Below are 17,650 nucleotides of genomic sequence, written 5' to 3'. Positions count from 1 at the left end.
TTATGTTTCACTCGTCTCAGTAGATTCTTGTTGTGGTCCATGTGTTGCTGTCATGCCAATGCTTTCTTCAGATGCTAAAAAAGAAATTAGTTTTTGATTTAACAAAAACTAATATAAATGATTCAAAAAACATATTGAAGTAATCACACAAAAAATACAAAAAACAAATCACTCGAAGCAGAGGAATAATGCTCTTTAGATGAAGCTACAATAAATGAAAATTTTGTGGGGAAAATCAATAGCTTGTTGATAAACAAATTTATTTTGTTATTAAGTGAATCTTACCTCGTCTCTTCCTGCATTTAAATAAGACAAATCCAGTTATAAACACCAACACTAGAGACAAAACTATTAACACAGCAGGAATCACTGATTTAAATGGTTCTCCAGGATCAAAATCTGCAACAAACAAATTCAAAACAAAAAGATCACAAACAGATTATAAATGCAGTTCAGATATTTTTATGATTTATTTTTACACCTAATTACCTAAAGGTACAATAAGTTTGTTGTCCAGACTGAGGTGTGTGGCAGAGCAGGTGTATTTGTTTTTTTGTCTCTCCTCTGCTCTGATCTCCAGACTCTTCCTCATCTGGAACGTCCCGTCTCCATTGGGCAGCAGATCTCCTCCAGTGACCTCATGATCAGATACAGGCTGTCCATCTCTCAACAGGGTCAGGTTGATGTGACGAGGGTAAAACCCAGTCGCCAAACAGCTCACTTGAAAACCTCCAGAATCTGATGCTTTCTGAATAAGTCTGACTCGCGGTTTCACTGCAGAGTAAAATAATATAACAGAACAGAACAACTAAAATATATTTTAAAAATGTTAGAGCTTTACCTTTGTTTTTTACTTGAGTTCCTCTTTTCTCAAGGAAATACTTTAGAAATTTATGGCAGCATTGGTAGATTATAGTTTCATGTATGAATTTGCACCACTCTAAATATACTTGTGTCATTTCTTTTTTGCCCTTATGTGTAAATGTATTGTCCAACAATTGTATTTCTTCTGTGGTGGTGCCTCCAACAGCAATCTTTGTTATCAGCTTTCCAGGTTTGTTATTGTTTGACCATTTAATTAGTGTCATCACTTGATACACCAATAGACCTGTGAAAATGTGTGATACAATCTGATTAACCTCTTAAAGTTCTAAGAATTGTTTTAAACAAAGGTTTAAATACATTTTAACTCTTAAAAATTTTAACATAATTAATATGGTCAAGGCGGTTCATTCTGCTGTGGCAACCCCTGATTAATAAAGAGATTAAGAAGAAGGAAAAAAATTAATGAATGAATAAAATGGTCAAGTAGAACTTACACTAAAGGCAGAATTCATCAAAAATGTCAAATTCTGTCATCATTTACAGTATTCACCTTCCTCTTGTTCCAAACCTATTACATTACAATAAACATGTTTAATAAAAGTAGAAAGGTAAGGTACACGTACTTTCCGTTTTGTTCTCAGATCTTTTTTTTTTTCAAGAAATGGGTGCAAAATCTCCTTCATTTCATTACTTATATAAGAAATCATTTCATCTTCAACTGTATTATTTTTTCGAGGAATGTATGTTCCCATTTCTGAATTATAATGTCCTACTGTGATGTCATCCAACTGAAATGTGACACCAAATTCAGGAAATGGCGTCACACCATCAGTTCGGGTTGCAAGCACCCATAAAGTATGAGAACCTGTAAAATAACAACAACAAAAAACTAACTACAGTATTTTTCTTAGTAAATTGCATTTTAACCCAGCACTGACACACTAAGATTTGACTTTTTAATTTTATATTATGCAGGTACGGGGCCTATGTGTGTAGCCTGTGTGTGATCGTGTGTGCCAATGCCCCCACATGTGGTTTGTCTAATCATGTAAGAAATCGTTTCATATGGCGAAGCAGTGGCGCAGTAGGTAGTGCTGTCGCCTCACAGCAAAAAGGTCACTGGGTTGCTGGTTCAACCCTGGGACCAGTTGGCGTTTCTGTGTGGAGTTTGCATGTTCTCCCTGCATTTGCGTTAGTTTCCTCTGGGTATTCCAGTTTTCCCCACAGTCCAAAGACATGCGGTACAGGTGAATTGGGTAGGCTAAATTGTCCGTAGTGTATGAATGTGTGTGTGGATGTTTCCCAGTGATGGGTTGCGGCTGGAAGGGCATTCCGCTGTGGTGACCCCGGATTAATAAAGGAACTAAGCCGACAAGAAAATGAATAAATGAATGAATCGTTTCATATATGTATATATATATATATATATATATATATATATATATATATATATATATATATATATATATATATATATATATATATATATATATATATTAGGGATGCTCATTTCGGTTAATTTTGCTAACCGACAACCGCCGCTCATTAATCGGTTATTAACGGTTAACTAGTCAGATTACTATTAATTTTATATTAAACAAATTGACGTGTCTATTTTGTGTCTGACACATTAAATATTGCATAAAATACTGATTTATTTTTATATGCTAGCATATTAATAATAGAACAATACAACAGAGCATTTTCACGCACCTGCAGTGTTTAGTACAGAAGAACAGAATAAACTAAATAAAATGAATAAAATAAATAGGACTGCCCTAAATTATTTTCCACTTAAATAATTAATTTATATTACAAATCGAAAACACTGACTGATTATTTTTAATAACCGGCATAGGCTGTTTTTTTTCCAATCATATTTTTGTCTTCCGTCAAATAAAATAGCAGACTTCCTCAAATCGCCCGCTCCACGGAAAATATGCATTTATTTAATGCTCCGCTTGTATTATTATAATCACAAAACCTTTTTACATTTTTAATAGAAATCATTATTTTAAAGATTATGGCTTGACGGGGTATCCTTTCTCTCCATCGCGGTTCAAGTGCGCGCGCTGCGTGATGAAAAGACAACAACACGCGCGCATATGTTGACTTTTTGTAAACAGTTTTTTTGTTTAAATATGATAATGCATTAATGTGCATACATGCTTTATAAGCTGTCAAATAAAAGGTAAAGCCTATTTGTTGCGTTTATGATGCAGATCCAGGTCAACATCAGCGCTTTTTTTGGCATCAACACGTCTGTTTCAAGCAATATTCTTCTTCCATTTTGCTTCTTTGGCAAATGTGTCTGTAGGCACGGGTTATATGTTATCGTCCCGCAAGTTAAGTATGTCTTGCAGTTGAACAAGTGACCGACCACAGCTAACGTGCTTTTTTCATTCCAAAAATGCGAGGCGCACCTGCCTTTATGTTGACAAGGAAAAAAGAAGAGAAGAGGCGTGGTCCTCTTATGAAACGACTGAATCAGCTGGGTATCGATTGTGCAAAAGTGTTGCTGTATATGTTGATAAAATTGTAATGTTTAATAATATTATGATATTCAAGATTTGTACATTCATACAGCTCTGGATAACTTAAAACAGCGATTAGACCTTCAGAGCGGCAATAATGCGTCCTGAAGTAAAGCGAAATGGCTATAAACTCCAGCATGATAGAGTGATTATATGCAGAGTCATACTTTATCTATAAATAAAGTATAACTATAGAAACTGTGTTCATCTTAACTGAAAGCTTCTGTGTGTTTGCTGGCCTCACCCATCGCGCACCTGTCAGTCAGTCAGTCAGCACGTAACCCCAAAGGATTAAACAATAGCACACAGCACTATACTGGTACAAAAAAGTTTGCGCTGTTATAATCCACTTACCTTTTAATACGTTTTGATGTGATTATAATCCGCTATTAAAAACAACAACAACAATAACTGAATGTTTTGAAAGGGTAATGTAGCCGTGGCGGGATGCATTTTGTTCCCCCCCATGGAAGAATGAATGTAGCGGAAACCAAGCTCTTTAAAAGTTCTCTGTAGTTGTCTTGACAACACAAACTGCTGCTCTGGGTTGAGCCGCGTGCAAAAGATGCCCCTCTTAACGCAAAGGCGCATTCAATCGGCCACTTACGCAGCCAAACTAAAAATAAATAAAATAATAATTTTAATCGTTTAACTGATAGCATTAATCGGTCACAAACGCACCCTTTCGGTTAACGGTTAATCGATTATTTTGAGCATCCCTAATATATATATATATATACACACACACACACACACACTCACACTAGGTTTTCTAAACGTTCTAAATGTAACTGTAATAAACCCAAGAGCATTGAGTACCTAAATTAAACCAAGCAATACAGTTTAAAATAGTTTTAATAAAATAAGCAAACATTTATTCATGCAGAATGTAAAAACCTACCTGCTAAAATAGTGACTTGAGCTGACAGCAAATATAGAACTAATAATAATTTATTCATCTTGTTTTGAGGCTGTTAAAACTTGTTGCTCTCTAAAGTCACTTTCATTCCATTATGTGAAACCAGGGGCGTTGCTAGGGTCGAAAGGGATAAGGGGCTTAGCCCCAAACACCCCCCCCCCCTCCAAACCAAAAAAACCCCCACTTTCATAAGTTGATCTACTCTAATCTTAATAATAGGATTAGAGATGGTTTAATGATAAATAAAGGGTTTTTGAGTTGACAGTCTATAACAATAAATTGTGAAGCTTTGTGACTTGTAACACCAAAAAGGAAAAAATTGATAAATTACCCACTTCTTATTTACTATTCTGTTATGAGCCATATCATGCCCCTTGAGCCTCCCATCTCCTGTCCTGATTTGTAGTTTCTGTTTGTTTTTTGAAAATAAAAATTTCTGCATGTCTTCAAATCTGAAAATATGATTTATTTTATAGACCAAGTTGTTATCCAATGTGATACAAAGCTACACACGTTTATTTGGACAGAGTGATTAACTGAGGGGTAGTGTTGTCAAGATACTGGAATTTCTAAATTCAATACCTCGCAAAATATTGATATTCAATGGGCTTTTTTAAAAACAATTGTATCAAAAATAGTACAAAAAAATAAAGATTTAAATGCTAGAAATGTGTTTACTTCAAATTTCTTTAGAGGGAGATTTTTAGTTTTCCTCAAAATAGGTTGATGTGGGCATTGCAGCACTTTGAATGCATGTAATGCCTGTTTCATTCACACTTGAGCAGAAATTCCATATATGCCTCACAAAAGTAGTAGAATATTCCAGGAAAACCCTAATATTATGGATGAAGGAATCCAGCTATTGCTGGAGTTGAATGAAAATTAGATCTGAATAAACATAAAAAAAGGCTTAAACTGATCATTTACACGACTGTGACAATAAATGTAGATGAAGTCAGAATTATTTGCCCCCCTTTCAATTTTTTTCCCTATTTTAAATATTTTTAAAATGATGTTTAACAGAGCAAGGAATTTTTCACAGTATGTCTGATAATACTTTTTCTTCTGGAGAAAGTCTTATTTGTTTTATTTCGGCTAGAATAAAAGCAGTTTTACATTTTTAAAAAACCATTTAAGGGTCAAAATAATTAGCCCCTTTAAGCTATATTTTTTTCCGATAGTCAGCATAAAAAACTATCGTTATACAACGACTTGCCGAATTACCCTAACCTGCCTTTAAATGTCACTTTAAGCTGTATAGAAGTTTCTTTAAAAATGTCTAGTCAAGTATTACTTACTGTCATCATGGCAAAGAGAAAATAAATCAGTTATTAGAGAGGAGTTTTTAAAACTGTTATGTTTAGAAATGTGTTAAAAAAAATAAACAAGGGGGCTGGGGGCATTAGGTATTTTCATAAGAAAGTCGATTTATAATCCGCTGCTAACTGACAAAGCATGTTACTGTAGAATATAGCCATAAAAAAATATGCTAGATACATGAACTCACTGTGATTTAACTATTACAGAAACAGATGTGACTGGCTATATCATATCTAGATAAAAATGTCTATATATCTATCTATATATATATATATATATATATATATATATATATATATATATATATATATATATATATATATAGAAACCAAGTACAATTTACATTTTTCTGAATAATTCGCATGTATTTACATTAATGTGCAGCACATTTTATTGATTACCTACAGTTATGTTATTTCACCAAAACTACACACATTTTCTGCTCTAAAAACAAATATTAAGCTCCATCTGTAACTTAGCTAGAACTATTCAGTTTTGCGAAACAGTTGTATTATTACCTCATCAGCTTCAGCTGCTCAAAATAATGAATGATGTGCATTGGCGGAGTATTTTTAAACCATGTGACAACAGAGCCACTCCCACCTGCCGGTAGAAACAGGTACTGCTGAATAGATTACTTTTTAAATACCCGACACAAACGCTGCTTTAGGTAGAATACGCGTGACATACACGTTTTAATTGTCAGAACTTTGATAACAAAATAATTGTTATACAACCTATTTTTTATTTAAGTGAAACATATTCCAAAAGATCAAGGGCTTTTGTCAATACATCAGGGGCTTAAGCCCCCAAAGCCCCGCCCTCGCAACGCCCCTGTGTGAAACAAGTCTTTCTGCATGTTTTACCACAAGGTGTTGCTTACATCATGCACAGAGGAGGAACTTGAAATGAGGGTAAAGAATACATAGTTTTGTTATGTGTTGTGTGACATTTATTGTAGACATTTTGCAGCATTTTGAAGGAGTGAATTAACTTATTTTATTTTATGTAAGTTTAAAAAAAAATTCTAGATTGTGTTAGTAGGGCACTGCTCACTTGTAAATTACATTTTAAACACATTTCTTGTCTAAATGATGTTCAAAAAGCCCTACTAACATTATAAGTCATTAAAATGTGGCCATTAAAAATCCCAGGATGTCCTTCGAAATAGAGTAGTGGTTTAACCCTGGTGTAACAGAGGCCAGTCAGTGAAGTGCTATGAAGGTAAACTTCATTCCTCTGACCTCAAAAGGTGCTCTAGCATCAGACACATACGGTTTCGGGCTGAAGTCACTTAGAGCAACCAACTCCAATACAAAAAAAATTGCTGGTTTGATCCCAGCTCAGCGTGGGTTGGATGTAGTTGAAATTTTCAACATCCAAATGGGGTTTATGCGAAGTATGCTAATAGGACTTTTTTTGGGGGGGTTAGGAAAAAAAACGTAGCACCCGGAGGAAACCCACGAAAATGCGGGGAGAACATGCAAACTCCACACAGAGTTTGACCCAATTCAATTGAACCATCCCCAAATCATAATTGGCTTCATCACTCTGTCTCCTCCCCATAAATCAGCTGATGTGTGGTTTGGTGCAATATGGCTGCTGTCGCATCATCCAGGTAAATGCTGAACACTGGTGGTGTATGAGGAGATTTCACCAAAAATGTATAAAGCCCTTTAAGTGTCCAGAAAAGTGCTATATAAATGTAAGGAGTTATTATTATTATTATGGTATAATATAAAATTTAAAAATGGGTTTTACAAAAAAAGGGTTGACCACCCCTGCACTACACTGAATTTATTCAGTTACTTCACAGTAAGCCACAGTAAAAAAAACAAAACAAAAAAACAATGTAATCAAAAGAAAACTCTATTATAAGAAGAATAATTTCCTGCAAAAGAATTATTGAAATATTAGAAAATAATCCACATCCAAGATGTAGCCCCTCTTTATGTCATGTTCAGTACTTTCTAATAATTCAACAGCCTTGTCACTTTATTTAAACACACACACACACACACAAGCCACAGGACATTTTTTATTGAAAAAAATTATTCAAAGATGATTCATTGGATTTACTAAATGTTTTTACGTTAAGTGGTTGTAAACAACTTATTTGGGCTGAATTTAAACAAACAAATTAAGTTGAACATAATTAAACTTAATTTGATTGTTTAAATTCAACACAAATAAATTGTTTGCAACAGTTCTGCATGCAACACTTTTTTCAGTCCAGCCTTGTTATTTTGCCCATAGACATTATGCATTCGATGTTCCTGAAAAGAAAAAGACAATAAATGATGATTTCAGGAAGAATTACTGAAATTTACAATTAGAAAACATATATTTATTATTAAACTAATAATACTCACCGGAAGTGGGTTGTAGATTAAGCTGCAATGACATTATGATGGACATTAATTATTCCGAAGAAATATTAACCATATACTTTTTACTAAATTATATCTATTCTATTTATCCTTTTAATTTACTGTTTACCATTGCATTTATTACCTGACTGCTTTCTCTTCCTGCATTCAATGATAGTGCCAGCTATGGTCAGTAACACCAACCCAACCACGCAAGCCACTATCACCTTGGAATGCACTGGCTCAAATCTTTCCCCTGGATAATCTTAAGTAAGGCAAAAAAAAAAAGGTCACAAAGGCATTCATTTATCACATATCCTTTTATGTGCACTTACCCAAATTAACATCCAGTTTGTTGTCCAGACTGAGGTGTTTGGCAGAGCAGGTGTATTTGTGTTTTTCTCTCTCCTCTGCTCTTATCTGCAGACTCTTCCTCATCTGGTACGTCCCGTCTCCATTGGGCAGCAGATCTCCTCCAGTGACATCATGATCAGATACAGGCTGTCCATCTCTCAACAGGGTCAGGTTGATGTGACGAGGGTAAAACCCAGTCGCCAAACAACTCACACGAAAACTAGAAGACAGCTTTTTCAAGAGAAGCCTGACTTTGGGTTTTACTGTGGGGGAAAACAGGTAACAAAAAGAAATCATTGTGTAAACAGGCTACGTTGCCCTGAAAAAAAAAATCTAAATGTAATAACATTTTTGTCTTTACAAGAAAATGAAAAAAATGTTTAGCTCAAACCGTATTTCCAAGTGATTTCTAAAATCCAAATCAATGGCAGCTAGTAGCCTACTTTGAGAGTCAGTGGCTCACAAAGATCTTTTGAAGCAGAAAACTTGGGCTGTGAACATTATTTTAAACATTATTACCTTTAATGCACACACAGTCTTGGCAAACAGTCCATGCTGATGCTGTTTGCTGGCACAAGTACCATTTTAAGTGGCAATACAATAAATATGTCCCCCTTCTCCTTTGTAAACAACATGTGAGTCTGATGCATATATCAATGTGCAAAGTTTGTGAACAAGTGTCACAATTACCAAGTAGAGTACACACCAGACACATTAGAGGGCACTGTGCACATCACGTCTGGCACTGAACTAAACTGCATGTCCTCAGCAACTCACAACTGATGTTTTATCTTCATGTTACTGTCAGCTCTTGTATTTAAGCTTGCCTGCCTGACTTCTCCAATAAAGATGCGTTTGGATCCCGTCCCTTATCATCACATCCCTATCATTACATTAAGGATGCTTGGCAAAGCTGTGGATTTAAGATATAATGTTGTAAATAAAGTTACGTTTCTTTGACTTACAGATAAATAGTCTATAGCTGCGTTTACACTATCACTTTTGGGGCTTTTTGCATGTTTTATTAAGGACACCCATATAGAAATATAATGGTAATATATGCAAATTACATATATGATATGTTTAGATAACCACATTTGCAAACATATATATATATATATATATATATATATATACACACACACACACACACACTCACAGGACACTTTATTAGGTACACCTTACTAATACCGGGTTGGACCCCCTTTTGCCTTCAGAACTGCCTTAATCCTTTGTGGCCTAGATTCAACAAAGAATTATTGGGAAAATTCCTCAGAGATTTTGGTTCATATTGACATGATAGCATCACAAAGTTGCTACAGACTTGTAGGCTGCACATCCATGATGCAAATCTCCCTTTCCACCACATCCCAAAGGTGCTCTATTGGATAGTGATGGGTCGTTCATGAACGATTCTCTCATTTTGAACGAATCTTCAATATGACTTGGGAACTGAGTCCTCTCAGGGAATGATTCGTTCATCCACGCGTGCGCACATTTGTGCAGGTAGTATCGTTAATTTTAAGTCTTCATCACATTGGCAGAAGCCAATCATTTGCGTTTAGAGCCAGAAAAAGAATTGATCTGCTCATCTCTCGAGTCCTCTATCGGGTCTGAGTCACTCGTTCATCACGGGCCAATCATTTGCGTTTAGAGCCAGAAAAAGAATTGATCCGCTCGTCTCTTGAGTCCTCTATCGGGTCTGAGTCACTCGTTCATCACGGGCCAATCATATGCGTTTAGAGTCGGAAAAAGTTTTGATCCGTTCATCTCTCGAGTTCTCTATCGGGTCTGAGTCACTCGTTCATCACAGGCCAATCATACGCGTTTAGAGCCAGAAAAAGAATTGATCCGTTGATTTCTCGAGTCCTCTATCAGGTCTGAGTCATTCGTTCATCAAGGGCCAATCATACGTGTTTAGAGCCGGAAAAAGAATTGATCTGTTCATTTCTTGAGTCGTCGGGTTTGAGTCATTCTGTCACATGATAAACGAACGATCATGGCTCCTATTGGCTTAGACTGTGCATTGATTAGGATTATATGTGACTGTCAGTGTAACGTGAATGAACCCCTGACATTTGAAGACATGAAGAGGTGAGCTGAGCAAAGAGACAAAAATGCCTTTATAGACAAAAAAGTAGGTAAACATTCAATTATTATTTTCTCCTTCTTATATTCTATTTATGACTTATTTGTCGTGTGATCAACCTTTTGGGCTAGTTGTAGATGTGTTTGGAAGTAATTCGTAACATTTTAATAATATTTTGGCAAACTGAACCAAATTAACGAAATGACTCGAAAAAAGATTCGTTCATCTCGATGAATGTGACTCAAAGATCCGAGTCAGTAAAATGATCCGAACTTCCCATCACTACTATTGGATTGAGATCTGGTGACTGTAGAAAAGCGCTATATAAATGTAAGGAATTATTTTTATTATTATTAAATCACCTTTCTTCCCCATTCTGATGCTCGGTTTGAACTGCAGCAGATCGTCTTGACCATGTCTACATGCCTAAATGCCTTGAGTTGCTGCCATGTGACCGGCTAAATTAGAAATTTGCGTTAAGGAGCAGTTGGACAGGTGTACCTAATAAAATGTCTGGTGAATGTGTGTGTGTGTGTGTGTGTGTGTGTGTGTGTGTGCGTGTGTGTGTGTGTGTGTATATATCAACCATTAACGATTTGAATTACAAGTATGTACATTCATGTTCAAATATAATAATTATTATTTTATTTTTTTGTTCATATATTGCCATATATTAGATTTCCATTCATTGTACTTTGGCTTAAAGGTTGTGATTTTACCTTTTCTGTTGACTTGATTCTTCCTTTTTTCAAGGTACCCCTTGAGTGTTTTGATGCAGAATGGATGATATAAATGTTCGTGATTCCACATACTGATTTTAAGATGCATATTTAGCACAAAGGCTGGGACGTTCAAAGTACCCTGGTACGTAAAATTTTTGTCAACATATAGCAGCTCATCAGTGGTGGATCCTCTGGCAGCGTCACGTGTGATCATTTGTCCTGGTTTACCATCATGTCTCAGTTCACACCCAACTATCCTCTGAAGGGCAAGAACAACTTCAATGGAGAGAAAAAAAAGTGAAGGCAGTGATTAAATGGATAGTTAATGTAGGAAGATCTGTCATTATTTACTCACCCTCTACTTGTTCTAAACCTGTTAGTGTTTCTTTCTTCTATTAAACACAAAATAAGATATTTTGGTAACACTTTACAATAAGGTTCATTAGTTAATGCATTTACTAACATGAACTAATCATGAACAACAGTTGTACAGCATTTATTAATCATAATTGAACATTTACTAATGCATTATTAACATCCAAGTCCGTGCTTGTTAACATTAGTTAATGCACCATGAGTTAACATTAACTAACTATGAACAACTGTATTTTCATTAACTAACGTTAACTAACATGAATAAATACAGTAGTAGATGTATTGTTCATTTTTTGTTCATGTTAGTAAATGCATTAATTAACATTAACTAATGAACATTGTAAAGTGTGACCGATATTTTTTAAAGACAGCTGGAAACCTGTAACAATTGACTTCCATAGTATTTGTTTATCCTACTATGGAAGTCAATGGTTACATGTTTGTAGCTTTCTACATGTTTTTTTTTAGGTTCAAACATAATAATTGAACTCATTAAGGTTTGGAAACTCTTCAGGGTGAGTATATTGTCATTTTCTTTAGGTAGTGTTCATTTAAAGGTGCCATAGAATTAAAAGCTGGATTTACAAGGCACATAGTAACTGAGTAACTGAAACAAATATGTAATTGAAATACCTTCAGTTTTGTTTACATCTTGGGTTGCTACTACCCATTTTTCCTCAAAAGATGAATGCACTTTGTCACTTATTGTGCGAAGAACATTTAAATCAAATACATCGTCTTCATTTGTTGCGTTTCCTCTTGGAAAGACATTTTTTGTTTCACCATTGTAGTACATGACTCTGACATCATCCAACATCAGTACAAAACTAAATTCAGGAAATGGAGTCTGTCCTTTTATGTACGTTGAATGCATCCACAGAGAGTGAGATCCTGTAAGAAAAAATAGAGTACAACAATTTTCAATTTGTTTATAAAAATTACTTATATTTATCGGCTTTACCGTGTACCTGTCGAATTTGCCAATCACATGGAATAAACTCAATGCACTTTAATCAACCTCAAACTGAGTATCAGAATAACTGGCATGGTTCTTGAAACAGAAAAACTGCAGCACATAAGTGCACATCAGAGACACAAAACAACCTAGGCTCATTCTGATTACGTACCTCAATATACTACTCTGGAGAGACAAAAATACTTCCCAGGAGCTATGTTTTTTGCATGTTTTTTATGCTTTTCATGTCTTTTATTTTGAATGGCATCATGTTACTACTGTATGTTGTTTTATGTTCCATATGTTATCGTCAAACCAAACTCATGGTTACTGTTTTTGTAATGTTTTGGATTTAGTTTTCACATGTTTGACTTCAACAACTTTGACTCTCTTTAACAAGCTGTGCCAGAAACTTTACAGAACAATCCAAGAACAAGCTTAATACATTACACAACCACATCACATGACATAAAACATTTTAGATCACATGAGAAAAACAGGAAGTCACTTCATGAACTAATTTCCAAACACAAAGTAACTAATAAAACTTATAACATACAACAAATCTAGCTTAGGTTTTAATACTCACAAAGTTTATAGCTTCTACTGGAATATTTCAACAGAATATAGTAAAAAAAGTGTCAAACTAAAAAACAATTTACGTTTAACTATAGCAAAAGTACAGCTGTAATGGATTTTTTGTGTTTATTTAAACTAAGAAAAATCAGCTATTAATTTAATTTCCAGTGTGTTAGAAGATAGATATTTATTGCTTTGCTAACTACTGGATGGAATTAACCAGTTTGAAATTCCAGTTGTGCACACTGTTGTCACAGTTTCATTTTATCATATAATATTATTAATGGTCATTACAATGACATTTTGTCCTTTCTTTTGGGATAAATAATGAAATGTAAACATTGTAATTATGAAATAAAACTACAATTTAATTAATTTGTAAAATTATACCCTTTATTACTTTAAAATGAAGTATCCATGTGCATTCACACAAACTATAAAAGTGTTCCACTCTTCCCTTTAGTACAAATGGCATATAATGAAGACAAGTTGATGGTTTAAGTCTCATTTATATAGCATGGGTAAAATAAATCCAAATTATATATATATATATATATATATATATATATATATATATATATATATATATATATATATATATATATATATATATATAAGCAAACTCATTTACTTATATTGTATGATTATTAATGACAGGCAATTGGTCATGTTGTTTCATTTAGTTTTCTCTGTAAAAGCATTTCTATTAAAAGAAAAAATTTAAGTAAAAAAAGTAAAGACATACCTTTCGGAGCAACTGCTGGAAGTAAAATCAGCATAAGGTGAAGAACCTTGTCCATACTGATTGCGCACCAAACATTGATTTTCAGTCTGCACGTTATTTCAAATTATCAACACTGTTAATCCACACTTTGTGTGTTTATGAGCATTTCAACAGTTTCAATAAAATAAATGCTTTTCAAGCAACCGCTACTGTGCAGTCTAGATAAACATGCTTTCACTTCCCCTTTTACATTCGTCTGAAAAAACGTCAGTATTGAAATACACTCAGAACCATTGCTAGAAATTGAATGTGAACACATTTAGGTATGGCTGTAATTGTTCGATCTTAACTGACAATTTAATACAATATATTATGTCTGTTGTTTGTCACGTGGTGTTAAGACATTTGTATATTAGTTTTTACAACAATCTCTTCGAATGCTAAAAATTATGTGTGAAATATTTTTGGACTATAATGGCTCAAGATAAATATATCAGAACCATTTTGCATGTTGCATTTTGGGTCAATATATTTCAGGAATCATAACTTTGCCAAGATATAATACTGTATGTCTAAGGTTTGAAGATGTTTCTCCATTAATTTGAGTGATGTGTAAATTCTTTCTTCAAATGCTAAGAAAAAAGTATATTAATAAATGGTGCAGTACCATTTTAAAAGGTACACTTTAGTATTTGCAGTCTTACAATATGTAGCTTTGGGAATTTGTATTTCCTCAGTGCCAGCTTTGTACAGGCTGTCTGAATGGCTCTGACTCATAGTTTCACTGTGAAAGAAAAGAAGAGCAGGGAAAATGATTAATAATAAGATAATATTACCTACACACAATGTATAATAGTTGAATAGACATTATACTTGTTCCATTTACTTGTGCTTCCTCTCTTTTGTTAAGGAAGCTCTTCAGGATATATAAAGGCAGGGTACTAAAAAGCCTGAAGATGATGACAAAACTGAAAATAAAAGACCCGCATGGATCCAAGATACAAACATGGATATTCTATTAAAGGATTATAATACAACATGTTTGAATGCACAAATAAAAACACTGAACTCCAGATTCAGACTTCTTTAATATAGACACTGTATTACTTTGTGTTGGACAAATGTTAATCACCCCTTTATTGGACTTTGGTTGAGAAACCTAATAACATTTTTGGCTTTTGAAAAGCTCACATGAGTAATAAGATAAAATCCTCTGAATTTAGATATCTGGGAGGTGTTTTTAAACTTTGTAAAAAATGGAAATATTAAATCTAATGATGGGATTTCATTAATTTAAAACTTTCGGTGGTTGTATTTTGGCACCTTCAGAACCTGCACTAATAATACTGTCTTTCTTTAAGGAAATTAACTGTTTATAATATAGTTATGTTAAAATCATCAAATGTATTAAAGGATTATACAAAGACACTATAAAAATACATTAAATGAATGAAAACAGGAGTGTAATTTTCAACAACTTTACATAGGTTAAAAAAATCAACAGGTTATGATTGACGATGACTCGCTGAAATAGTACTGGCATTAAGGCTCATGCACCCATTGCTACATTACTGTAGTTACATAAATTACAATAGTTTGAATATGTGAAATGTGTGGAAAACAAGAGAACACCTGTTTGGCACAGAAATCAAAAATAAAATGCCAGAATTTTCATCCATTTGAAGACATTCCTCCATTCATTTGAGTGACATGTCCATACTCTCCTCAGATGCTGAAAATTAAAAGTATTATTAAATGTGTAATGAAGAACTCTAAACGTACAATAATTCATATAGTTATTGAGTACTGTAAAGTACTTACTTGAAGCAGAAGCATATCCACTCTTAATGGAATCTAAAACTCAAACAGAAGATTGTTTGTTAGAAAACATGTTGATTAGTTACTTTTACATTTTGGTTCCTGTTGTACCTGAACATCGTCTTTTCCTTGCAATTACAGCAGCTGCAACTCCAAACACCAACATAAGTGTCACCGACTCGGTCCCAGTCATTCCCCTCGCTGGCCAGCAGAGGTAATCATCACCGAACTATTAGCATTACATCATCTCAAAACAACAGCCCAAAAACTCTGAATGAGTTACAATTTCTGGGATTTGCCAATTTCTACAGACGATTCATAAGGAACTTCAGTAGTGGCTGCCCCGCTCACTACTATGGTCAAAGGAGGTAAAATTAAATTGGAATGACGCAGCAAACCGGGCATTTGCTAACCTGAAAACCCGCTTCTCAACGGCACCGTTCCTATGTCACCCGAATCCCTACCTACCCTTTGTCTTAGAAATTGATGCATCCAATACGGGCATAGGAGCTGTGTTATCCCAGAGACAAGGAGACCCAGCCAAACTCAAACCCCTGCACCTTCTTCTCACGGAAGCTCAATTCAGCCCAAAGAAATTACGATGTGGGCAATCGGGAACTCCTCGCTATGAAGGCGGCCATGGAGGAGTGGAGACATTGGTAAGGAGCCAGACACCCTTTTACCGTAATCACTGACCACAAGAACCTAGAGTACATTCGTTCAGCCAAAAGATTAAACCCCAGGCAGGCAAGATGGGCTTTATTCTTCACTTGCTTTGACTTCTCTGTCACGTATATTCCAGGTTCCAAGAATATTAAAGCAGATGTGCTCTCGTCTTTGTGAGAAGGAGGTTGTAAAGGAGGAGGTCCAATCCATTGTCGGCAACTCGCTCTTCTTGGCCCCCATCATTTGGGATATAGAGACAGAAATTTCTCAAGCCCTAAACCAGCACCCTGCACCACCAGCTTGTCCAGCAGATAAAACCTTTGTTCCCTTGTCGATAAGAGAGAGACAAACACAAGAAATCCACTCTAATCCCAGCTCAGGACATCCAGGCATAACAGGTATGCTCTCACCCAGAACCATTACTGGTGGCCCACCTTAAAAGGAGACATCATAAAGTTTATCAAGAAATGCACCCTTTGCAACATGCATAAATACTCTCGTCATCGCCCCGCAGGACTCTTGCAACCACTCGCCATTCCACGTCGCCCCTGGTCTCACATAGCTATCGACTTCATCACAGACCTTCCTCCCTCTCTCTTTAATAAACGTACTGCAAATCGTCAAAACCACCAGAACTGTAGGAATCAGTAATTTAAATGGTTCACCGTGATCAAAGTCTGCAACATAAACCAAAAACTGAGAGATTAACTTTGAATATTGATTTTTATTGTTATATTGTGGAAGAATTTATTACCCAAATCAACAAGTTTGTTGTCCAGACTGAGGTGTTTGGCAGAGCAGGTGTATTTGTGTTTTTCCCTCTTCTCTGCTCTGATCTCCACTCTTCCTCATCTGGAACGTCTCATCTCCATTGGGCAGAAGATCTCCTCCAGTGACCTCATGATCAGATACAGGCTGTCCATCTCTCAACAGGGTCTGGTTGATGTGACGAAATTAAAATCATGTCGCTAAACAACTCACTCAAAAACCTCTAAAATCTAAGGCTTTCTGAATAAGTCTGACTTGCGGTTTCACTGGAAATCAAATTAACCAAAAATGAGAGATTACATTCCTTACAATTTATTGAATATCATAAAAAAGAAAAACAGTGTATGCTTACCTCTCCTCCTCCCTTGAAATGTTATGGTTTTATTAATAAGATGCATTTCATCTGTTGTGGATTCTTCAAAAGCACTAGTGATCAACTGGCCAGTCATTGTCCTAAAAACTCAGCATCTGATGAACTACTAACCGCCAAATTATCCAGCATATGTTTTACACAGCACATGCCATTCCAGCTGCAACCCATCACTGGAAAACAGCCATAAACACTCATTCATACACATACACTACGAGCAATTTAGCTTATTCTTAACACCCAGGGCTTAATTTGTGCCACAA

The 17,650-nt window shown here is 35.1% G+C and overlaps 2 protein-coding genes and 1 long non-coding RNA gene across 4 annotated transcripts in view; all 3 read right to left on the bottom strand.

The window, feature by feature from the left end:
- LOC108179200 (hereditary hemochromatosis protein homolog) lies at nt 1–1,088 on the bottom strand. The gene is made up of 5 exons (XM_087312747.1): nt 842–1,088; nt 490–774; nt 286–399; nt 173–205; nt 1–74 (listed from the first exon to the last, which is right to left on the bottom strand). Exons 1-5 carry the CDS (start codon nt 1,086–1,088, stop codon nt 1–3), a joined length of 753 nt encoding a protein of 250 aa, XP_087168873.1.
- A 6,534-nt stretch (nt 1,089–7,622) lies between these two features.
- mhc1lda (major histocompatibility complex class I LDA) lies at nt 7,623–15,497 on the bottom strand. 2 transcript variants are annotated; one of them, XM_087310260.1, is made up of 8 exons: nt 14,639–15,497; nt 13,787–14,549; nt 12,141–12,398; nt 11,130–11,408; nt 8,303–8,584; nt 8,113–8,232; nt 7,971–7,992; nt 7,623–7,874 (listed from the first exon to the last, which is right to left on the bottom strand). In XM_087310260.1, the coding sequence occupies exons 2-7, from the start codon at nt 13,839–13,841 to the stop codon at nt 7,988–7,990; spliced, it is 999 nt and encodes a 332-aa protein (XP_087166386.1). In that variant the 5' UTR covers nt 13,842–14,549; nt 14,639–15,497; the 3' UTR covers nt 7,623–7,874; nt 7,971–7,987. The 2 variants fall into 2 exon arrangements, with proteins under 2 accessions (XP_087166386.1, NP_001314838.1); NM_001327909.1 differs by lacking the exon at nt 14,639–15,497 and having other exon boundaries at nt 7,829–7,874; nt 13,787–14,383.
- Nucleotides 13,869–17,650, bottom strand: part of LOC147830809 (uncharacterized) — a 27,636-nt gene continuing 23,854 nt past the window's right edge. Inside the window, exons 3-7 of the long non-coding RNA XR_015526217.1 lie at nt 17,004–17,090; nt 16,880–16,926; nt 15,695–15,761; nt 15,587–15,619; nt 13,869–15,497 (exon numbers count right to left, since the gene is read on the bottom strand). This is a non-coding gene — a long non-coding RNA (uncharacterized LOC147830809). The remainder of the gene's footprint in view (nt 15,498–15,586; nt 15,620–15,694; nt 15,762–16,879; nt 16,927–17,003; nt 17,091–17,650) is intronic.

The sequence above is a fragment of the Danio rerio genome, chromosome 25 (genome assembly GCF_052040795.2).
Source record: "Danio rerio strain M-AB ecotype USA chromosome 25, GRCz13ab, whole genome shotgun sequence".
NCBI lineage: Eukaryota > Metazoa > Chordata > Actinopteri > Cypriniformes > Danionidae > Danio > Danio rerio.
Note: the sequence above shows the minus strand (reverse complement) of the source record. Positions and strands in the feature narration are given on the sequence as shown.